This window comes from Chenopodium album, chromosome 10 (assembly GCF_948465745.1).
Source record: "Chenopodium album chromosome 10, dcCheAlbu1.1, whole genome shotgun sequence".
NCBI lineage: Eukaryota > Viridiplantae > Streptophyta > Magnoliopsida > Caryophyllales > Amaranthaceae > Chenopodium > Chenopodium album.
In genome coordinates, this window is record NC_137843.1 from 38,124,780 (window position 1) to 38,149,516 (window position 24,737).

The 24,737-nt window shown below is 41.5% G+C and overlaps 1 protein-coding gene and 1 non-coding gene across 2 annotated transcripts; one reads left to right on the top strand and one right to left on the bottom strand.

Annotated features, from left to right (window-relative positions):
- Nucleotides 1-859: 859 nt before the first annotated feature.
- LOC145565767 (small nucleolar RNA R71) lies at nt 860-964 on the bottom strand. Its single transcript, XR_014095146.1, has one exon. It is a non-coding gene; the product is annotated as a small nucleolar RNA R71 (small nucleolar RNA).
- Nucleotides 965-5,464: 4,500 nt separating this feature from the next.
- On the top strand, nt 5,465-5,854 carry LOC145565185 (uncharacterized). The gene has a single exon (XM_081625265.1). The coding sequence runs from the start codon at nt 5,465-5,467 to the stop codon at nt 5,852-5,854; it is 390 nt and encodes a 129-aa protein (XP_081481391.1).
- Nucleotides 5,855-24,737: the final 18,883 nt, after the last annotated feature.

Here is a 24,737-nt window from a genome sequence, read left to right on the forward strand (position 1 = left end):
CAACAAAATATACCCCTTTCTTACTCTTGCATGGTGATTTTGATATTAAATGAGAAAGCTTCCTTAGTGGATCGACCCTTGCTTGCCACTAACTAGTTTAGTGTGAAGTCTAGGTTTTATAAATAGTTAATTTGATTAGGGTTAATAGTTTAACGACCTATCCTAGCCCAATCAAATTTTGGCGCCGTTGCCGGGGAAGCGGCTTGTTTAGTGTCTAATTTTGCTTTTGTTAGGGTAATTTTAATTTCTTTCTTTTTTGTGTTTGATTTGTTTTATCATACTTGTCATTGCTAATTGTTTTCTTAGCTTTGGTGAATGCTTAGAAGATCTCAAGGACCACCTACACATCATATCGACCAAGAAATCAACCGAACTTTAAGACAAATCCGTAGACTTTTTCAAGAAGAAGGAAGAGGACTTGGTGCTATAATTGATAGTGGGAGTGATTCTTACTCTTCTAGTTCGCAAAGTGAATCAATGGCGGGACAAGAGGATGATATTTTATTTCGTGAGTTCGGAAATCCGGAGGATTATGAGCTCACGGGAGGGATTTTGGTACCCGTCACGGAAACTAACTTCACAATTCATCCCCAATATACAAGAATGGTTCAATCGGAGCAATTTTCGGGTTCTACAAGTGAAGACCCCATAGAGCACCTTGATAGATTCCTTGAGCTATGTGCCATGATTCAAACCAACCAAGTTTCTCAAGAATACATCCGGATGCACCTATTTCGACAATCTCTTTCGGGTAGAGCAAAGAAGTGGTTGAAGTAAGTGAAGCCTAACTCACTCACATCTTGGAGGGAGGTAGTTAAGGCATTCTTGAAGAGGTTCATTTCCGAGGAAAAGACCGCCGAGATGAGAAGGAAGATTGCATCATTTGAACAAGAAGCGGATGAGAGCCTTAATGAAGCTTGGGAGAGGTTCAAAGAGTTGGTACAAGCGTGTCCTCACCATGAATACAATCAAAGTTTGCTCATGAGGTTTTTCTACGATGGATTGGAGCCCATGTCTAGAGCTAACTTGGATGCGGGGGCGGGTGGACAATTGATCAAGATTCCCCAAAATCAAGTGGAGGCAACGATCGAGGAGGTAGCAAAGAACTACTCTTGGGGAGGTAGGAGAAGGAGTGCACCGAAGAAAGGTGGGATGTATGAATTGGAGAAGTTCGATCAATTGCAACATCAAATTGAGCAACTCACAAAAGGGCTCTCAAAGTTGAACACAAGTGTAAATGCAAGCTAAAGCGATGGAGCAAGCTCTTCTCAAGTCAACTCTTTCTCTTGTCAAAATTGTGGAGGAATGAACCATGATACATCTTATTGTGGAGGTTTGAGCCCCGAGCATGTAGCGGCATACAACACAAGGCAAGATGGTTTTAGAGGAGGCGGTGGTGGAGTGGCTTGGAGACAACCACCACCCGGGTTTGCATCTCAACCTCAACAATGGGGCCAACAAGCTCAACCCTCTTACAATTCGAACCCCCAATACCAAAATCCACCTCCATCTCAAAACCAAAACCCAAGAGGAACCTACCCAAGGAACAACCAATACAACAACCAAAGCCAATACAATAACCAACACCAATACAACAATCAAACCCAAGCACCCCAAAGAAATCAAGAACAAGCACCTCAAGCGGAGCCAACACCCACACAACTCCTTCAAGCTATGCATTCACAAATGCAAACTTTTGGGCAACAAATGCAAGAAATAAGGGCTCACAACAAGATGGTTGATTCACAACTAGCTCAATTGGCCGAGAGGACTCCTTTCAATTCACCATCAACTCTACCCGGACAACCACAACCTAACCCTTCTCATAACCAAAAACCCGATACATGCAAGGCAATCACTTTGAGGTCAGGAACTTCCTATGATTGTCCAAATGAGGGGGATAGTGGGGGAAAGAAGGGAGGAGAAGAGAGTGTGAATGAAGATAAGAGAGGTGAGGAGGAAAAAGTTGATGAGGTAGAAGGAAGTTCGGAGAAGAAGAAGGTCAACAACGAGAAGACAACTTCAATTCCTAGTGAGACTAGGAACCTTGATGGACCGGTTCCTTTTCCAAGTAGGCATGCGGAGAGGAAGTTGAATGATAAGTTTGCAAAGTTTCTAAGTGTGATGAAGAACTTGCACATCAATCTCCCTTTTCTTGAAGTAGTGACACAAATGCCATCTTACTCCAAATTTCTCAAGGACATCCTCACCAACAAAAGGAAGCTCAATGATGAGCTTATCACCCTTCCACACGAAGTGAGTGCTCTTGTTCAACATAAAATTCCCAAGAAGGAGAAAGACCCGGGGAGTTTCACTTTTCCGGTGAAAATTGGAAATATGGAAGCTAGGGGTGCATTGGCCGATCTTGGAGCAAGTGTTAGTCTAATCCCCTTATCCCTTGCTCAAAAACTCAATATTGAGATGATCCCTACAAGGAAGACAATTCAACTAGCCGACCGCTCGGTGAAGTTACCTTTGTGGAGAACTTGAGGATGTTCCAATTCAAGTGGGACACATCTATGTGCCTTGTGACTTTGTAGTGATGGACATGGAAGAAGATGTGGACACACCCTTGATTTTGGGTCGGGAAGCTCTTAAGACTTTGGGGGCGGTCATCAATTGCAAAAACAACACCATCACATGTGAAGTGGCCGATGAGAAGATAGTCTTTGAGTTTTCAAAGTTGCTAAAGACCCCTATGGTTGAAAAGTGTTATCGAGTTGATGTTGTGAATGAGGAGTTAGACCGTTTAGGAAGGGTCATGATGAAGCCTCAAGATCCAATTGTGGAAGCTCTCACATGCAAAGAGGAGTTCCACTCTCAAGAAGCCAAAGAATTTGTCATGGCAATGGAGGAATCCTCAAAGGAGGAAGTTGATCAACAAAGCAAGATTGAGCTTGAATCAATGGAGGAAAAATCGGAGGAGAGTTCCAAGCCTCCTCCCAAGGTAGAACTCAAGCCCCTCCCCCCTTCTTTGAAATATGCTTATCTTGATGAGGAGGAAAAATACCCTATTATTGTCAATGCTACCCTTGATGAACTTAATTTGAAAAAATTGCTTGATGTTTTGAGAAAATACAAAGATGTGATAGGGTATAGCATTGATGATATCAAGGGCATTAGTCATTCTCTATGCATGCATCGTATTCATCTTGAGGATGATCATTCCACCTCCATTGAACCTCAAAGGAGGTTGAACCGCAACCTTCAAGAGGTTGTCAAGAAAGAAATTTTGAAACTACGTGAGGCAGGCATCATCTATGCTATCTCCGATAGCAAGTGGGTGAGCCCGGTTCATGTAGTTCCCAAAAAGGGTGGAATGACCATTGTCAAGGATGAAAAGGGAGAGGAAATCTCCACCCGGACGGTGATCGGGTGGAGAATGTGTATTGATTATAGGAGATTGAACAAGAACACAAAAAAAGATCATTTTCCTCTCCCTTTCATGGACCAAATGCTTGAAAGGCTTTCTCACCATGCTTTCTTTTGTTTCTTGGATGGGTACTCCGGATTTTTCCAAATCCCTATCCATCCAAGCGATCAAGAGAAAACTACTTTCACATGTCCATATGGAACATTTGCATACCGAAGAATGCCATTCGGATTATGCAATGCCCCCTCTACTTTTCAAAGATGCATGACTTCCATTTTCTCCGAAATGCTTGAAAAAGAAATTGAGGTTTTCATGGATGATTTTAGTGTTGGTGGCTCGTCTTTTGACACTTGTCTTTTTAACCTTGAAAGAGTTTTGCAAAGGTGTCAAGAGACGAGTTTGGTTTTGAATTGGGAAAAATGCCATTTTATGGTCGAGGAGGGCATTGTCCTCGGTCATAAAGTTTCAAAAAATGGCATTGAGGTTGATCCGGCCAAAGTTTCGGTGATTGAGAGGTTGCCCCCTCCTACTTCCGTCACGGGAGTATGAGCTTTTCTTGGGCATGCCGGTTTCTACCGGAGGTTTATAAAAGATTTCTCCTCAATTGCCAAACCTTTGACCGAATTACTTAAGAAAGATGTTGTTTTTAGCCTTGATGAGGCTTGGCTTGAGACATTTCGTAAGCTTAAGGAAGCTCTCATCTCTTCTCCTGTTGTGCAAGCTCCGGATTGGAGCTTGCCTTTTGAGCTAATGTGCAATGCGAGTGATTTTGCAGTAGGTGCCGTCCTTGGTCAAAAGAAAGAAGGGAAATCATGTGTCATCTACCATGCAAGTAGGACTCTCGATAAAGCTCAAAATAACTATACAACAACGGAGAAGGAGATGCTAGCGGTGGTGTTTGCATTTGATAAGTTCCGGTCCTATCTCATATGTTCAAAAGTCATTGTGTACACGGATCACATTGCGGTGCGATACCTCATGACCAAGAAAGAAGCGAAGCCTCGCTTGATCCGTTGGGTTCTCTCTCTTCAAGACTTTCACATGGAAATGAGGGACAAAAAGGGAGCGGAGAATTATGTGGCGGATCACTTGTCTAGGCTTCCATTTGAGAACAAGGAGGATGTTCCAATTAATGATGAGATAGGGATCGAGGCCCTCATGGCTATGGTGGCGACTTCTACACCTTGGTATGCGGATATTGCCAACTATCTTGCTTGTGGGGTAGTTCCTCCGGAATTCTCCTCTCAACAAAAGAAAAAGTTCTTCAAAGAAGTGAGAAGGTATTTTTGGAATGATCCGTACCTATTCAAGCAATGTGGTGATGGTCTCTTTAGGAAGTGTGTCCCCGATCATGAGATTGAGGGTGTCCTTGAGCATTGTCACTCACTACCATGTGGGGGACATGGTGGTGTTGACAAGACGGTAGCAAAAATCTCTCAATCTTTGCTTTGGTGGCCTTCAATGCACAAGGATACTCACAAATTCGTTATGCAATGTGATCGATGCCAAAGGAGTGGTGGCATTACCAAAAGGGACGAGATGCCCCAACAAAGTATTCTAGAGGTGGAGCCCTTCGATGTTTGGGGGTGGATTTCATGGGACCGTTCGTTTCTTCATGTGGGAACCTATACATCTTGGTGGCGGTTGACTATGTGACGAAATGGATCGAAGCTATACCCTCTCCTACCAATGATCACAAGGTGGTGCTCAAGCTTCTCAAGAAAATCATTTTTCCTAGATTTGGGGGTGCCAAGAGTTCTAATTAGTGATGGAGGGTCTCATTTTGCCAAGAAGCAATTGGAAGCTCTTCTCAAGAAATATGGCGTTCATCACAAGGTTGGTCTACCTTACCATCCTCAAACTCAAGGTCAAGTGGAGGTCTCGAATCGTGAGATCAAGAATATACTTGAGAGGATGGTGAACAAATCAAGGAAAGATTGGTCTCTCAAGCTTGATGATACACTTTGGGCTCTTCGAACGACATACAAGACTCCCATAGGTACAACCCCCTATAGGTTGGTCTATGGGAAGGCTTGTCACTTGCCGGTCGAGCTAGAATATAAAGCTTGGTGGGCCATCAAAGAGCTAAACATGGATTTGTCGTTAGCGGGTGAAAAGAGGTTGTTGAAGCTCAACGAGCTCGAGGATCTTAGAGATGATGCCTATGAAAACTCAAGAGTCTATAAGGAGAAGACAAAAAAGTGGCACGACCAACATATCCGGAACAAGAGTTTCAAGGTTGGGGACAAAGTCTTGCTCTTCAACTCAAGGCTTCGCTTGTTTCCGGGCAAGCTTAAATCTAAGTGGTTGGGGCCTTTCGTTGTATCAAAGACCACTCCCTGTGGTTCTTTTGAGTTGGATGCTGACGGAAACAAATTCATGGTGAACGGCTCTCGTTTAAAGCACTATTTCTGCATGGAAGAAGTTGGTGTGATTGAGTATCTGAGGCTTGACCCTTTGGGTCCTAAGCCACCCTTTTGAATGGATTTTCATCATGGTCAAGCTAATGACCTTATAAAGAAGCGCTCCCGGGAGGCAACCCGGCTTTTAAACCCTTTTCTTCTCTATTTTCCATATTTTTGGTAGGTTGTTTGTTTGATTTTTGTCTTATGGCTTTCGTTTTTCCTCTTGCTTTGTAGGCACTTATCTCTTTGGTGCATGTTTGGAGGGAATTTGGAGGCCGTTTGGTGTTATATATGGAGCTAAGTTGGGGTTTGGAGACTTGGAAGTGAGTGAGGGGGATTTAAAGCAAAAATATTGATGAAGACCCTGTGCGCGGGCGCGCATGCCTGGGAGAACCCGCGCACAGGGAAGCTCAGCAAGGCAGAATCTGGTAGAAGGTTATGCGCGCCTTGTGCGCGACATCTGCGCGGGCGCGCAAGAGAAGGCTGTGCAGGCGCGCAGGCCTGGGAGAACCCGCACAGAATTAAGGCCAAATTTCAGATTCTGGCAGAAAGTTTTGCGCGACGTGTGTGCGACATCTGCGCGGGCGCGCAATACACTTGCGCGGGCGCGCAGGATACCTGCGCGGGCGCACAGATCTGGGTTTATCGGGGGATAGCTTCTCTTTTTCCCCGATTTCATCATCATTTTCACGCCTCTCATACCGATTCTCACTCTCTCTCCTCAAGAACACAAACCCTAACCTCTCAAATCCCCTCTAATCTCACCTATTACCTTGAAATTTCATCAAATCCCCTACATTCCCTCACTTTTCTCACAAATTCATCACTTTCACCTCTCAAAATCACCCATTTTTCACCAAATTCGGGATTGCTCCTTGGTGGTCGAAGTGGTGGTTCGTGAGTGGTCGTGGTGGTCTTCATGCTCTTCAATTGTGGTATAATCCTAAACCTCGACTACTTTGTGGCTTTAATTCATTAGATAATACCATGTTTTAGGATTGTTAAGCAAGATTGAGCTTGTAAGAATTTTGTGTGATTTAGGGTAGTTTTGCTTGTAATTGTGGAATTTGATATGAATTTCTTGGTGATTTGTTGAGTATTGTTGTTGAAAATTGTTGTTTTTATGCAATTTGCCTAGCAATTACTTGATTGTGGGTATTGAGAATTGTTGAAAGTAATTACTAGCTTTATTTTGAGTATTGAGAATTGTTGATGCATGTGAAATTGAAAATTTGTGATGTTGAGAGTTTTTGATACTTGATATTGAAATTTGCTTAGTAATTGTCTCTTTCGTGATTGAGTATTGCAAATTTTGGCATTGAATATTGTTGGCGATTCTTGTGTTCTTCTTGTGCTATTTGTATCTTGGAAAGTTGTTGCTCCTAACCTCTTTTCAGATAACAAAGTTAAAGCTTCAATTGTTGTTGTTGTTGTGGGAAGAATTGGGTATTCTTGAGTGTTGGATCACTCTTTTGGTGTTCTCGGTATTTTTGGGATTGTTGAGTTAAACTTGGTGAAGATGAGTAGTAGGAGAAGGAGCAGGAAGGAGCCCAGGATAACAATTGATGAACCCCAACCCTCCTCTCAAAATCTAAACCAAGAACAAACAACTCTACCCACCTTGAAATTTGTAAACCGACACCACGCTCCCATCCATCAAACCCTCATCAAACGCAAACTAAACCCCACTCGACACTACTACCAACGCTCAATGCGTGATCTGGGTATAGATGAGGACCTTCGGTCCCTTCTTGATAACCTTGGGATGAGTGAGTTCATCCAGCACCAATACCCAACTTTCAAGGAGCCCACCTACGAGTTCCTAGCCTCCTTTGAGAAGGAACCCGTTGGAAACAACGAGTTCCAAATCTCCTTCCAACTCTTCAATGCCCGCCATGTGATCTCCTTAAGGCGTCTAAATGAACTTTTGGATTTTAACCCTGACGCCGATCTCCTTGCCCCATCCACCGAGCTCTTCCCCGAGTACAATGCCTTCCGTTGGTGGCGGACAATTACCGACATGGAAGAGTTTAGTACTCGGTACTCGATGGCAAGCCAAATTATCCACCCAGTACTCCGCATCCTACACCGCATCTTGGGGTTGCGGTGTTTAGCAAACAAGATTTGAGCAAGCTCTCTCATGAAGAGCTTTTCACACTTTGGGTCGCCACAAAGGAGGAATTGAGTGGGCGGCTCAACATGGGGTACTGGTTTGTGTTGTGTTGTGAGGCAATCAAGAATGGGAACAAGACGGGAGAGATTGCCCTTGGTGGGATGATAACAAGGATTGCTTCGAAGCTAGGGGGTGAGTGTCTCTTCCCTTTTTGCACGAGGGTTGGAAAGGACAAGGATATGTTCGTGGACATTTCTTATATGAGGAAGTCGGTCTTCATCCAACCGACCAACGATGTGAACAACTTCCACGAATGGTGCGTTGAGCGGGTGCACCATTGCATCTTACCGTTCCCTAGCCGCACATCCTTGGAGCGGAATTCTAGGAATGTGTGGAAGATCCCTATGGACAATGGTGTCCTGCCTAACGCTCTTCGAGGTGAGCGTAATATGATTGTCCGCGAGCGTCACCAACAACAACAACAACAACAACAAGAACAACAACAACAGCAGCAATTTCATCAACAACAATTTCATCAACAACAACAAGGATTCCAATATGGGGAGGGATCCCAACAAGGTTTGCACGTCCCCTCCTTTAGCGAGGAAGGTATGGCCTCTTCCTCTTCTTCTTTCAATCTTGAGCGTGCATTCCAAAACTTGTCTATGCAAGTAAACCAGTTGACGGAGGCCGCCGATGGGTACTCGGTTTACAATGCCAACATTTATGATTGGCATGTAAACCAAGGGCATTTTGACCCACCGGTTAACTATCCGTATTTTCCGCCCCAACAGGGGCCGGTTCCTTGTCACGAGGAACCGCATGCTGACGGCACACCCCGTCAACCGGTTTGGCCCTATTGGCCCGGGCCTTCATCTCAAGGGGCCCCCCGTGTGAACTACCCCACCTCTGAGGGGTACGATTACAAGGCACCGGGGGGATGTGATTACCGACGGGATCCCAACTACCCTATGTATACATCCGAGCCTCTTGAGATGCCCCCTCCCTTTGACCCTCTTCCGGACTATCAACAAGAGTTGTACCGGAACCGTGGTTTTCCACCGGGTTACACTGGTGGTTGGGACCCCCATGGCCCTCCTATCGACGTCGACTACAAGTGGCGTCCATATGGAGAGGGCTCTAGTTCTCACATGGAGGACTAGGGCCCTCGGGCCGAGTTTAGCCCTTCCTCCCACCCCATTTTCCACTTTGTTCAAACTGAGGACGGTTTTCCGTTCAAGTGTGGGGGGGTGCTTATTCATTGTTTCATTCAAGGGCTTTGTTCTTATGGGGCGCATTTTTGGGCCAATAGGTGTCTTTTTGGAAGCTTCCTTCCCCTCTTCTCAAAATGATGATGATGATGTTTTTAATGAAACCTTGTGTTGTTTTGGCTCCCGTTTTCGAAAATCCAAATTCCCTTTTAATCCAAACCTTATCCTCTTTTCTTTGTTCTTTTTCTTTAGTAGTTTCTTTTCTCTATTTTGCTTTCTTTTTATTTCATTGTATATATTTCTCTTGCTACTAACCAAATATTTGCCGAGTTGTTTTGGATTTTGACATTTTGTAGGGCTTATTGGCGCATTCCCCAAATTTTTCCATGCAATGGAGCTTCATTGATAGTGGACTTGCGTTTTCTAAGCGTATTTGGGTGACAAATTCTCCTTCTCAACTCTTTAAATATTTGATTGGTTGCATAGTTTAGGTTAGATTAGGAAGGAGTTGAATGGTTCGAGGTTGTTTGATTTGGTTCTAAGGAACCTGGGATCGTTGATGTTGTATTCAACGATCATTGTATGTCGATTGGGATTTATGTGATTTACATGCCTCTTTTATGAACCTTTTCGATTTCTTCCTTTTTCTTTGTGTGTTGCTTTTCTTCTTTCTTTTGTGTGACATTCATGACCATGACAAGTGAAAAATTTTGAAAGTTGAGAATTTGCTCGTTCATTTGGACATGTGGACTTATATGCTTTCGTGATGACATATTTTTGAATGCTTACCTTCCTAGTTGAAGAGGGTCTTCACGGTTTGAGAGTGCTTAGGGTTGAACTAGACACATTTTAAGCTAAGGTAGCCCGGTTTAGAACTCTTGAGGACTTTTGAACCCCTAGTTCACGGGAAAATGGTAAGATGGTGTTGCTCTCCGTAGTGAATAGGATTCCCTTGGTTGGTATTTGCTTATTTTCATCTCCCATGTGAGCGTCAATTGTTCAAGCCTCCATCACTTTTGTTGAGCGGCATATTGGGTCCTTAACTATGCGTGTCTTAATCCTTGTGTTGGTATCTAGCTCCCAAGATCGTGATCATATAACTCTAGAGGAGGAAGAGGGCATTTCTTCTCATTTTTCTTTGTTTTCCTTGTGTTTTGTTACAAATTTGGTTTTTATTTTACATTCACCTTCTTGCTAGCCATGTTGAGCCTTATTTCCCCTTTCTTGGTTAAACCATATTACAAACCTAGCGGCCTATGTTCTACCAACCCTTATAGTTAGTGAAGCATCGGCTTGTGAGGTTCGAGTTTGAGAGTTTTGATTTTAAGCAAGGAAGTTGTGCAATTTGGTTCAAATAAGGTCTTGAAAGTTTATTCATGAAAAAAAAAACAAAAAAAATGAGGAAAGAAAGAAAGGAAAAAGAGAAGGAAAAATTGAGATCAATGAAAAACATGCAAAGAGGAGTAGTATTGTCATGTATTTTGTATTGAAGGTTGTAATTTGAGATTAGGTTAGATTCTTATGTTGTTATTGAGAGATGGCCACCCTTATGCTTCACTTAGGAGTTTCCACCAAATTTTTCAAATTGACTCCCAACCTTAACCTTTAGCCATGACATTACAACCCTAACTAAGACCCTTGGACTTTAAAGGGGCGTGGTCAAAGAACGGTGGAGGGAGATAGATTTCAACCCTATGGAGAGAGTATGCATAGTTGAGATGTCGGGATAACCTCATTGTTCCACATAGAAGTAATTTTTTCCGGTTCCCTCGAGGAATCATGAAGAGCCAACTAGGGGATGAATTGAAGCTAGCGAAGAGAACGTGGACCGTCTTGGATGGGGCTAGGGCGGAGGATGAAATCATTAGTTCTCTATGCTTAGCTTAGGTTTGTCTCTTTCGACCTTGAGCATCTTAAAGTGTGTCTTCCCTCTTGAATTGAGAAAGGTAAGTATTCTTTGATTAATGTCTCTATGTTTGAGTCCAAATGGAGCATTTCTCACCATGGTACTTGATTGATTTTCTTAAACCTTGTCATGTTGTGTTTGTTATGATGTGTTGCCTTTTGCCTTGGTTTCCTTTGCTTGAGGACAAGCAAGAAGCAAGTGTGGGGGAATTTGATGAGTGGCATTTATGCCACAATTTAGTGCTCATTTTACGGGTTTTTCCTCGCACTTGTAGCTTGTTTGCCCCCTTTTTTTTTTCTCACCTTTTTGTTCTTCTTTTCTTTGTTTGCCTTTCTCCTTGTGTTTCTTTGTTTTCGTTTTGTAGGAATCAACGCATTGGAAGAAGAGCAATTCATTCTCATATCCCCTGTGTGCGGGCGCGCAGCATTGTGAGAACCCGCGCAGGATTGCCTCAAGAGCAGAACAGAAACAGAAGGTTTTGTGCGCCTTGTGCGCGGCTTATGCGCGGGCGCGCGCCTTTGAACTTTGCGGGTGCGCAGCCCTGTGAGAACCCGCACGAGATAGCAGCAGAAGCAGAGCCAAAACAGAGAGTTGTGCGCGCCACATATGCGACATGTGTGCGGGCGCGCACTCATCATGCGCGAGCGCGCAGTAGCTGGGAGAAGGCGCGCATCCATGGGTCTAATTCCTCCGTACCCACAGATCTGCGGGCGCACAAGATCGGAGAGGGCGCACGCATGGCAGCTGTGCGGGCGCACAGTGTATATGCGCGGGCGCGCACCGCTGGGTTTCAGTTTTTTTTATTTCGAATTCTTGTATCTTTTTAGTGGACCTATATATATAGGCCGTAGGGTGAATTAGTGGATCATCTAGCATTATCTTAGAAACAATTAAACCCTAATCTTAGAGAGAGAAAGTGTAATATTACTCAAGTTATTTCCATGTATGCAACTTTGGCTCAAGTTTCATTTCAATCCATCAAGCAACTTTGCAAGTTTTAATCTTTCTATTATTCCCTACTTAGTAATCTCTAATCCTTTCTCTTAGTCTTGTTTATTTGCACTCTAGTTGTTTATTTCTATCTATTTTGTGGATTAATATATTTTGGTATTTTCATTGTTTTTGATCATGTTTGCTTTCATGTTTATTGTGTTTTCATCTAGTTTTGTTATCATGTCTAGTCCCCCTTTTCTAGGCTAATCTCTTAGCTAGGGGAAGGGGGTGTAAAATATGTATTGAATGATGGATGAATGATGATAGTGGATTGATTACATGCCTTAAATTGATGAAAGATATGATTTTTATTGGCTTGAGATTATTGTAGTACTTTATTTGATTGCCTTCTAGTTTAAATGCATGAAAATGATTTGAACTAGATTTAGATCACCTCTATTTTAATGATTGCATGAGAATAAGTTGTTAAAATAGAGTTCCATGTATTGTGCCTCTTTATTCTTTGGTTAGCTTGTGCCTAATGGGATGCATGAAAATGATCCTAATCAGCTTAGACCACTTTCATTGGTTTGCCTAAACTATTGCATGAAAATGAGTTGTTTAGGTAGAATTTTATATTCTTCGGCATGTTAATCATGATGCTTATCATTGTTTTCCTTCATTCTAATCATGTTTGAAACCCCCTAATCCCTAGCGTTGTTATTCCTTGATTTAATCACCCTTTTACTTGTTAATTTATAGTTCTAGTGTCTACATTCCAAATTCCAACAAAATATACCCCTTTCTTACTCTTGCATGGTGATTTTGATATTAAATGAGAAAGCTTCCTCAGTGGATCGACCCTTGCTTGCCACTAACTAGTTTAGTGTGAAGTCTAGGTTTTATAAATAGTTAATTTGATTAGGGTTAATAGTTTAACGACCTATCCTAGCCCGATCAAATACGTATTGTCGTAGTTATGGGAAGCAAGAAGGATTTAGTGTTGTGTGTATAGGTGGTGGGAAGCCAGCCAGTCTAAAAAAAAGTGCGAGTGCTATGGTAAGACAACATACAGGAGGAGGGTTAACGGGAAGAGGGTTGTGGTTTATGATAAACAAATTATGAAGAAAACTAAAAGAATGCATTTGTCCAGTTATGATGTGTGGTAAAGGTAATGATGAAGATGGTTGGTAGATCAAGAAGGCTTTTAATGAGCACAATCATAAAGTATTGAGTTGTCAAGTCACATTTCTATGTACAGAAATGAAAATATTACAAAGCATTTAGCGTATATATAGGATTGAAAATGACCATGGATTCGGCACTCCGGTAGGGCAAATTTTCAATAATATGGCAAGCTAAGGAAATGGTGTTGAGAATATGGGATTCGCGAAAAAAGATATTCACAATTTAGTGAATAAAAAGAGGAGGTTGAAATTAAAAAATGGTGATGCCTCAGCTATGTTGGAGTATTTTGATAGAATGACTTCAGATAATCAAAACTTTTTTCACATGCACCAGCTTTGTTTCGGGTATTTTTGTGATTTCCCCTGGGACACTGGTCACGTTCTTCGGATAGACGACCTGGACACCTGCAAAACACGAATATTCTGTTACCGAAATATTCGCCTTCGACGGTTAAGTTAGTAACCGGAAATCGAAAAAGTTAGAGAGAGAAAGTAGAGAGAAGTTGGAGCTGTTTTAATGCTCTATTGAATGTTATGTCACAATCCACCCCTCCCATCATAAATGATTGGGGTATTTATAGGGGTGAGGATTTGTGCCTTTTAGGGTTATTACCTTAGAATGACTTTTTCTGATTGGCGGCGCAATCAGGCATGGACACGTGTCCTTTGGGGGCGCTGTTTTGCGGCTTTCTCGAGATTTAGGCCTCCTGATGTAAGGAGGCCCTTTTCTCTCTTTTTCAGGTGCTCTTTGTAGGGCTTGCATACGTGTCGTCTTCCTATAGGGACACATGTTGCCCTTTGATTGGGCCACGTGTCACTATGGGATTGGTCTACGCTTTGGGGGTAATTTTTACCCTAAACATTTGCCCTTCAGAGGGGGTGGCTCGTTCTCTATGGGCCGCCTCCTCTGAGTTTCTACTCGTCCGGATGTGTCCAAGTATTCGTAGAAGTTTCGAGCATTTCTTTGGTATACGAAAAGTCCGTCCGTCTTAACAGGGGATTTATCACTTGGGGCCGGACGCTTTGTCCAGATCGCTTGTAATTCCTCTTTTGGACACTTCTAGGTCTTGGGGTCAGTCGGATGGAGCAGGCCGACTGTCTTTTTATGGAGGACACCTGTCGTCCGAGATTTTTGGACGACGGTTTGGATTCAGCTGACCTGGTCGTCTATTTTGACGTGTCGTTAGCCCGTTCGCATTCCCTTCTATTTAAAATGACGGAATTGGTTTTTAACTATTTGAATTCTAGGTTAACTTTTTCAAAAAGTAATCGTTTGAATTCCTGGGCGGGAAAGACGGTTTTACCGTTTTGCCTTCATAAATTTTGCCTATAAATATAGGATGTTTGACTTCATTTTGTTACTTTGGAACTTTGAGAATTTTAGAGAGAATTCAGAGCTTTTTAGAGAGAGAAAGTAATTCCTCCCTAAATCTTCAAGAGCTCCGCCGTACGTTTGAGGTTTCCGGTCAGAGTTTTTGAGTTTTCCGATTAACCTTTAAGATTTTCCCAAGTTTTCTGCACGGACGAAGGTAACCGCCTGCCCTTTTACTTCCTCTTTTACTTTGCTTTGTTTTTCATTTTTATTTTTAAATCCGGCTCAATACTCGGCTTCGTCTGTTTCTCCTCATGAGGCCGGTCATTCGCCTGGGATTGAGGAGTCTAGAGTGGACGGGGACGAGTCGTCTCCCTTGTGGAGTGGGTCCATTTCTAATGCGTACCAACTCATATCCACCTATTCTTCTCTATCCTTGCAGTAGCAAATGGCACAGACCATGCAGACGTATGACAAGTACCCCACTAGAAATCTAGACAGCAGTCTAGTAATCTGGTAAACCCAAGGGTTCCCTATGATCCAAGTAACACGGATGGGGAGATCGCAAACACCACCACAAACACAAACACAAACACCGCTACGGTTAGTGGCAGCGAATGCTTGGCGGTAGAAGTGACTGCCTCATTCGAAGAGCGTTAGAGGAGGCAAGGCGTCTCTTCTTCTAGGGAAGCGTCCGGGCAAACTCCGGGTCTTCACTTTCCCCAATTCGCCAACTCGGTCATAGATCCGGCCAAGTTGCAATATTTGAAAGAACCTCCATTCTTAGGACAGCTAGGCATAATAATTGCTAGTCAAATCAAACGTACTTATGGCATTGTCGTCTTGGCCACATTAACATCAAACGCATTAAGATAACTTCTGCAAGAAGGTGTTCTTGACTCTTTCGATTAGAATCATTTGAGAATTGCGAAGGATGTTTATTAGGCAAGATAATTAAGCAGCCATTCTCCAAGTTGGGAGAAAGGGCAGGAGACTTATTGGGTCTAATACACACCGATGTATATGGACCAATGAGCTCCGCCACACGGAACGGACATCGATATTTTATCACCTTCACAGAAGACTACAGTAGATATGGATATGTCTACCTCATGTCGCATAAATCTGAATCATTTGAAAAGTTCAAAGAATTTCAGAGTGAAGTTGAAAATCAGCTTGGCAAGAAAATCAAAGCCCTTCGATTGGATCGAGGTGGTGAATACTTGAGCCAAGAATTCAATGACCATCTGAAAGAAAAAGGTATACTTTCATAATTGACACCTCCAGGAACTCCACAATGGAACGGAGTATCCGAAAGGAGAAATCGAACCTTGTTAGACATGGTACGATCTACAAATGGGTCTTAGTGATCTTCCTATCTCTTTCTGGGGACACGCACTTCTAACTGTGGCACTAACATTGAACCGTGCTCCATCAAAAGCTGTAGAAAAGACTCCATACGAGTTATGGACGAAGAAACCTCCTAGGTCGTCTTTTCTAAAGATATGGGGATGCGAAGCATATGTCAAGAAATTGAAATCTGATAAACTTCATCCCAAATCTGACAAGGTATACTTTGTGGGCTACCCAAAAGTAACCTGGAGCACCCTTCCAAAATGACAAGTGGGAGGAAAATCGACCTCGACGAAGTTCGTGAGGATGAGCAACAAAATCAGAATGACAGTCAAAGTGCTCAAACAGCATCTGTTGACGCAGGTCAAAATGATCAAAAAGTGCAAAGTCAAACCGACAATGCAAATGCTCAATCCATTACCCTACGTAGGTCTTAGAGACCGAGATCTCAACCTGATAGATATCTTGGTTTAGTATTAACCGAGAATCAGGACATCCTGATCATGGATGGAGATGAACCGGCAACCAACAAGCAAGCGATGGCAAGCACCGACTTTGCTAAATGGCAAGAGGCCATGAGATCTGAAATGGATTCCATGTTTGAAAATCAAGTCTGGGGAACTTGGTTGACTTACCCGAAGGTTACACACCTATCGGATGTAAGTGGATTTTCAAGTTGAAAACCGACAAAGATGGAAACGTATTCATTTACAAAGCTAGATTAGTAGCAAAAGGTTACAGGCAAATTCATGGTATTGATTACGATGAAACCTTTTCTCCAGTCGCAATGCCTAAATCCGTTCGGATCCTCCTAGCGATTGCTGCATATTACAACTATGAAATATGGCAGATGGACATCAAAACCGCCTTCCTAAATGGTATTTTGGAAGAAACTGTGTATATCACACATCCTGAAGGTTTTGTCAACCAAAACAATGCTGGGAAAGTTTGTAAGCTTAAGAAGTCCATTTATGGGCTAAAGCAAGCAAGCAGTAGTTGGAATCTGCGTTTCGATGAAGCCATCAGTAAGTTTGGTTTTATCAAGAATCCAGATGAATCTTGTGTTTACAAGAAGGTCAGTGGGATTGACATCGCCTTCCTAGTCTTATATGTCGATGACATATTGCTCATTGGAAACAACATTCTGTTGTTAGAGTCTGTAAAGGCTTGGCTTAGAAAGTGTTTCTCAATGAAAGACTTGGGAGAGGCTTAGTACATACTAGGCATTAAGATCTATAGGGATAGATCGAAAAGGATGGTTTGATTGAGTTAAAGTACTTATATTGACAAGGTACTTGCTCGATTTGGCATGGAGGAGGCCAAGAGAGGCCACCTGCCAATGTCACATGGCATAACCCTAAGTAAGAAGCAGTGTCCACAGACACCTGATGAGCGGGTAAGAATGAATCAGATTCCATATGCTTCGCTTATTGGATCGATCATGTATGCCATGATATGTACTAGGCCAGATGTATCGTATGCCTTGAGTGTTACGAGCCGTTACCAATCAGAGCCAAGAGATGCCCATTGGACTGCTTCCAAGAATATCCTAAAGTACTTGAAAGGAACACAGATAAATTCCTGGTGTATGGTGGTTCAGAGGAATTAGTTGTTTAAGGTTATACTGACGCGAGATTCCAGACAGACAGACGATTTCAAATCGCAATTTGGATATGTGTTCTGTCTAAATGGAGGAGCGTTTAGTTGGAAGAGTGCCAAGCAGAGCACAACTGCAGATTCTACAACTGAAGCCGAATACTTGGCAGTTGCTGAAGCAGCTAAGGAGGCTATTTGGATTTGTAAGTTCCACTACTACAAAAAAGGCCAAAGAGACCAGTTGAAAAAGGCCAAAGAGACTGCTTTCGAGGCGGTCTCTAGCTCAGTGGTCTCTTTGGCTAAGAGACCGCTTGTAAAGAGGCGGTCTTAAGCTGCTATACCAGAGACCGCTTTTCTGACAAAAACGGTCTCTTTGGGTGGTTGATATTTTGAAATTGTAGAAGCATAAGAGACCGTTTTTGTCAGAAAAGCGGTCTCTTGTACACCAAACTAAGACCACTTTTTTTACTTAGGCGGTCTCTCTTTTTGAAATAACTTTGACCACTTTCTCAGTTAGGCGGTCTCTCTTTTTTTTAAAAAGAATATACAACGTTTGTGTAAAGACCATGCATGTATGATAACTTGATGTTGTACCCTTAGTCAAGGGTCCAATAGCCCTCTATTGTGACAACAATGGATTTATTGCTCTGGCCAGAGAGCCAAGGGAACATCAGAAGGTCAAACATGTCAAGCGGCAGTTTCACATGATTCGAGAATGGAAATCAGAAGGTGAAATCAGAATTTGCAAAGTTGGAACGAATGACAATGTAGCCGATCCACTTACTAAACCTTTGACTCAAGTGAAGCACAACAAGCACGTTGAGGCAATGGGAATCAGGCATGTGGGAGACTGGCTTTGATTCCCTATTTAGTGTTTTAGTTAATTTTTGAACATTTAACGTAAGACACTAAGAATAAAACCATTCAAGTTTTGGAGTAATATAAATTTCATGCAATATTTTATCACTCGGTTTGCTATTTAATTGTGGTTTAGGATTAAATAATGAGTCCATTCGATTATGAGAATATTCAAAATAGGGTATCAAGACTAGTCTTGGTCAGGAAACACTTATTAAGTGAACATTGAATATTATAATAAAAAATTATCCGTGATCGAGGTCATTTAAACGATGGACGATTAATGACCATTTGAGATTAGTGTGTAGTTTGATTTATAGCACCGTTTCTTGTGCTACAAGGACATGATCGTCATAAATCATTTGCACAGGTATTGGTTTAGAACCATACTGGATCGACCTATGAGAATATTTTAAGAGATTAAAAATCGTCATAAGTATACTTCTCATTATGGCTATCGGAACCTATTTCCTCGACCATGAGTATTGTGAGTTTTCTTGTTTGAGTACTAGTCCGCTTTGATGTTGTCAAACGTCTACCGTAATAGGGGATTATAACGGCAACACTCGGGCGGCTAGGTCCTCTCAGTAAGAGAAGCTACATTACAAGACTGGGAATGTCCTCCTACTAAAAATAGGGAAGATGTCTTTGTTGTTTACAAGGCCTCTCGAATAGCGAGACTGTAAAATGCATGGCCGTGCTCGGATGGATTTTAGAAATCATCTGTTTATTGACAGTCGGACTCGGGATCGAGAAACACTTTTGGACATAATAAGGATGACAAATAAATCTTACCTTATAGTTCATGAAGAGACATTAAGTGACATAGGAAAAAGGCTATACACTAAATGCGCACTTGTCTAGAAGGACAAGTGGGAGATTGAAAGAAATGGTGTCCTTCGAACAAGTGTATTATTCCGATAGAGGGTTCGGAATTATTAGAAAGCCAATTATCCACCGAGGTCAAGTGACCGGAATGCCTGGGTGGAGGCCACTTCCGATCAGTATTATTAATGAATAATTAATATAACAGCTTAATCTTGACTGAACCCTTCGGGTCACACCTAAGCAACTAACGAATCGAAGCGACGAATTAATTCGGAAGGAATTAATGAGTTGCCCGAGTAATTAATATTTATATGTCGGAAATTTGAGCTTGGAGCATCAGAAGTCGAGTCAAAAATAATAAAAGATGAGATGAGAAAATTACTAATAAATCAACAAAATGACCAAAATACCCCTAGCATCGGAATGCCCCGAGCAAACCGAGTGCTAGGGGCATATAGCCTAGCAAGGTGGCTAGCAAGCGCACCAAGCCAAGCCTAGGCTGGTTGGTGCGTGATAGCGCACCAACGCTAGCAGCAGCAAGCTAGCAATGCTAGCTAGCTAGCAGTGCATGCGTGCTGGCGCGCAGGGCCAGCCAAGGGGAGCTGAAGCATGGCGCGCTACGCCCAGCAGCAAGCAGCAAGCAAGCTTGCTAGGCTGGCGCTACTAGGCAGCAGCCATGCCGCAAGCACCAAAAGCCCAGCATCGGCCTTCAACCAGCAGCAGCCCGCACGCATAAGCCTGTTGGGCCGAAGGTGGCAGCAGCCATGGCAGCCCACTTTGGGTGCCTTAGTGCCCAAGTGGGGCTGCCACGTGGCGCGAGCGAAATGGAGGGCTTGGTGGTGTGTTGGCCGGTTTTGGGAGAGGGAGTGGGGAAGTTTGGTCCCTCCTCCTCCAAATGGTCCTCACCTAACCCCTCATGTGAGCTTGACACTTGTTGATTTATTAGTAGCTTGCTTATTTATTTTATTTTAGATTTAAAATAAAATGAATAAAATCAAAATCTCCCACATGGAAAGATGATAGGAATTTTGAGAGCCTTTTCCTATAAATACCAACTTAGGAAGTTGGGAATACTTCACTTGAGTTAGTGTTGAAAAAGGCATCACAGTGTGAAAACCTTTGAACACTAATTACTCGGGTTTTGAGGTCGGGCCTTGCTAACTCCAAGGCAATAGACCGAGTTCGGTGCTCGCGTTGCAAGTGGACTTCGAAGGAGGTCTCCGTGTGAGCGGAGCTAAAGGGCTTTCAAGTAATAAGAGCTCGTTTTGGTGAGCGAAGCACGCTACATAGGTAATAATCTCTTACTTAGTCTTGTGTTTATGTTAATTATGCTTATGGTTATAATTATTGTGAGTGTGATCTTGGCTCGGGTGTCCTTCCCCGGTGGGTCGGACTCACCGAAACCCAACTGTGACGTGGCACGGTGCTTGTTGCCGTGACACGGTACTCCACACCGTGTCACGGTGCATTTTTCGTGTATTTTCCGCAATTCCTCACTCATTTCAAAAAAAAAGTACACCGTGACACGGCGCCACGTGCCGCGCCGCAGTGTACTTTATCGCGTCACGACATTTTCTGCCGTGTCACGGTACACATATCGTGACACGGGAATTTCCCTGGACGCAAATCTGGAAAATTGTACACCATGACACGGCGCCGCGTGCCGCGCCACGGTATACATTGCCGCATCGCGACATTTTCTGCCGTTTCATGGTACATGTGTCATGTCACGGGATTTTCCCGTGTTTTCTCCGCGTAAGACCTGAATGCATTTTATCTTTTTAGGGCAGTTATTTGGCCACGTTGCGGCATATTTTAGAGTGTCGCGGCAAACCCCTGACGTGTCACGGCACCCAAATTTACGGTTTTATCTTTTTAGGGTTCCGTGTGTTCCCTCTACTCATTTTCTCTAAAAATACCCCCTCCTTTCTATAGTTCGGGGTACCAAATCATTCTCTCTTCCTCTCTTCTACACTAAAAATTATTCTCTTCTCTCTCTCATATTCTAAACCTTAAACCTGTATTTCTAATTACATTAGTCCTTCCCTAAGCACTCCAAGGAGTCCATACTTGACCCGAGGTTCTGTCCTTAAACCAAGGCGTGAAAGGTATAATTAACTGAGGGTTTGGACCAAATAAACTCTACACTTATTTAATTTAATTTCCATTTGATTAATAATTTTGTTGAAGTTACTAACAATTTGTTCATGATGTAGTAATTTTAAGGAACGCGCGTAATGTGAGTAATTATTTAATTTAATTACTTATTTTTATATTACTAGTATCATGATTAGGGTTTGTTATTATTTGATTTGACTAACGTTATTATTGTTGAATTGCTTCCAATATTAATGTTTATTCTATTATATTTATTGATCACCATATTGCATGTTTAAAGGGAATATGTAATTGAACATCACGCCTAATAAGATAATTTGAACGACCGGTTTGGGTTCCGTTTTAATCTTGTTATTAAATCAAGTGATCACTAATATTTTAGAATTATATGTTGCATTAATATTCAACCAATTTAGCTTAATAATAGTTTGGAGCAAATTGAATCTTTGTTTGCATGCCTTTGAGATCGCAGAAATACTTTTTGCTATAAGAATCGAGTAAAGGCCAATACGGGCGAATGTGACTCCATGAATCACTTCGTACCATCATCTCCGATCCTCCTTTCGTGGTTCCGAACCATATGGGGTTAGTAATCTTATGGATTATGAATGGCGTGTAACCTTCACGGGTCAATCGTTGTTGCCTTTCGTTGTCCCTTATCGTGGTTGCCTTTTATGATCCGTGAACGGTTTACAAGTTCCTTGAAAACTTGTTGGCGGCTCCCTACTTTATTTGTCCCTAATCGTATACGTCAATTCCCACTTTCTATGAGTGCCAAGCATATTCACACATGCTTAACGTAGGCGCACTTCGAACGACGCCTACAAGCGCGTAAAGCAAAGTTTTAACCAATAACTCATTGTTAGCCTTGAATTCACCGCACACCCTCTAATGTTTATGAATCCTTAAGAAAGAACTACTGGTTTAGTGTGGCTTAGGGAGACAGAGAGCAACATCATCGTGGATTAACAACATCACCGACATTATGGAGCAGCAACATTAGCAATGAGGAGCAACAACAGTGTGGTCAGCATCCTGAAGCAATAACAACATCAATATATTTATTATAGAACTTATTGTTCTGATTTTGATGCTATTTGTGTTTAGAAGAAAAAAGGGATGGTGAGAAATATCGATGAAAAAAACAATTTGAACAGTGGAGATGCATTATCATGACAATACATGGGATATTCCATTCAAATTTCCACATAATTCATTTCTATTTCTCACTGATCTAGCTCAAGCTAAGTCATAAACTCTTTAGTATATAGAAAACAACGTCAAAATATAAAATACAAAGGAAAAAAAGAGCTAGAGAGCCAAAATGAAAACATGTACAAATTTTAATAGTTACAGCACAATATTACTACAAATTATTATATGCAAAATATCTTAGTTGAAGTAAACTTAGATGAATAACATCAAGTCTAAGGCAAAAACTTAAAACTAAATAATGAATTCACTATTATAATTATAATGGCTGTAAAGAGGAAGCCTCCATCAGTTACCAATTGCACATAAATAAAAAAAAATTATAAAACCAAAGGTCTAACTAGCAGATTAGAGGTTACCTTATCAGGAAGGATCCACCTCTTGAATCACTTGGCAAATAAATATGTTGGAAATCCACCTTGAACTGAAGAAGCACCAAAAAGTGATGATGTTGGGATTTTAGGAACATCACGTCAGTTTTAAGTTATTTTGGAACACTCGGATACTACCAAAAAAAAAAAAAAAAAAAATTTGGAAACTTCAGTAAGGCTAGACACTCATATCCGAGTCTGAGCAACATAAGTATAATGCTTATTTTAGAAAATGGACAAAATCACCCCCATTTTACACCAAAGACACATCATATAATTTGTAGTCACCTCTTAGAGCATTCTACATAGAATGTAACATAGAGTTGCTACCTGGAAACATTAACTAGCCAAAATAAAAGTTCAATGAGCAGAATCCTCACCTCTCATGAATCAATAAATTAAAATTCTATATTACTAATTACCTGATTTCGAATTATCCTTCTTGTGAAAAAATAAGTCAAATTCTGTTAAAGTAAAATTCCAGAATTTAGAGAAGATAAAAGGCATAAAAATACAATTTTTTTTCTAAACAAAAGCAAAACACAACCCAAAAAAATAAAAGTTCACAATAATAGAAATATAGGGAGCAAGTAGCAAAGTTATAATAGAAATATAGGGAGCAAGCAGCATAGTTATAACAAACGCAATATTTGAACAAAATTTATGCAAATCAATATAACCAAAATCATGAAGCTGACCATCTTGGAATCTAAACACTAAATCTGATGTAATTCTGCAATTAAGGGAAAAAACCCACTAACATCTATCAAACCTCTTCTTACCCGGAAAATGAATTCATCTCAGCCTAGTTAATCACCAATAATAAATCACATCAAAGCAACAAATTAAAATAGAAATCAAAGTTTCATATCAATTTTATACAGTGCAAATAACAAAGAGACATAAATTCAGCAATTTTTGCCCGTATTGTTAGAGACCAGAGTTTACCCTGCCCAACATTTACTGTGATCTTCGATTGCAAAAACCATTTTAAACTTTGATTTGGTCCAACCAATTACTTTGTAATGGAGTAACAAAATCAATTGAAACAATAATAATGTAAGACTTACCAAAATCAATTTAAAATATCCTAACCATACTTAGTTTAAAATTAGGGAAAAAAAATGAAAATAACATCAATTGGAACTGAAAATTGCAAAGAACTACTCTGTAGCACGTTAAAATAAGCCATATATTTCATATATTCGTTTCAAGTTTGCAATAGTATCAGAAAGTAATTAAAACTCGTTCAAACTCATTAAAAATTACTTACATGAACAACGAGATCTGGAAAATTTTCAATCTAAGATAAAAACCAACTTATTATTCTGGAAATTCGATAAAATTGTGAGCGGAAAGATAAGTTATTGCACCAAAATAAGTAATCAGAAGTAGATCTTGAAGAAGAAAAAAATTGAGCAATGAAAGAGATAAAGAAGTAGAGAGAGAAAATGCATAGAGAGGCGGTTGAGAATGAAGATAATGGGGAAGATAACCCTAAAATTTGAATACGCGGGCTCCAAGATAGTTTCACAGACAGGTCACGTGACTATTATTAATCTCTCGACGCGGAAAGTAGCCGACAATTTTAAAAGATGCTTAAAAGCGTCGACAAAACACGCAAACTCCAAATTCACAATGACAGTCTTCCCAGGCGTCGAGATGATAGCGTCGAGAAAACAAGGTTTTTGTAGTAGTGTTTGGGATCGTCCGGGAGTGTTCCATCCCTCAGATAGGAGACCACTTCTTCCATCCAAGTAGAGCTTCTGTCTATGATCTGCAACGGCTCGGCATCAATGTTGGGGTTTGGTGAGTCCGACTCACCGCGGAAACAAACCCAAAACCAAGACCGCACTCGCAATAAATAAAACCATAAACATAATTAAATTAATCACAAGATTAAGATAAGCTAATTACCTTTGATGCGTGCTTCGCTCCAAATGAGCTCTTACTTGAAAGCT

What these genes read in the sequence shown, in the direction of transcription:
- LOC145565185 (XM_081625265.1), top strand. Translation starts at nt 5,465, where the DNA reads ATGGATTTGTCGTTAGCGGGTGAAAAGAGGTTGTTGAAGCTCAACGAG.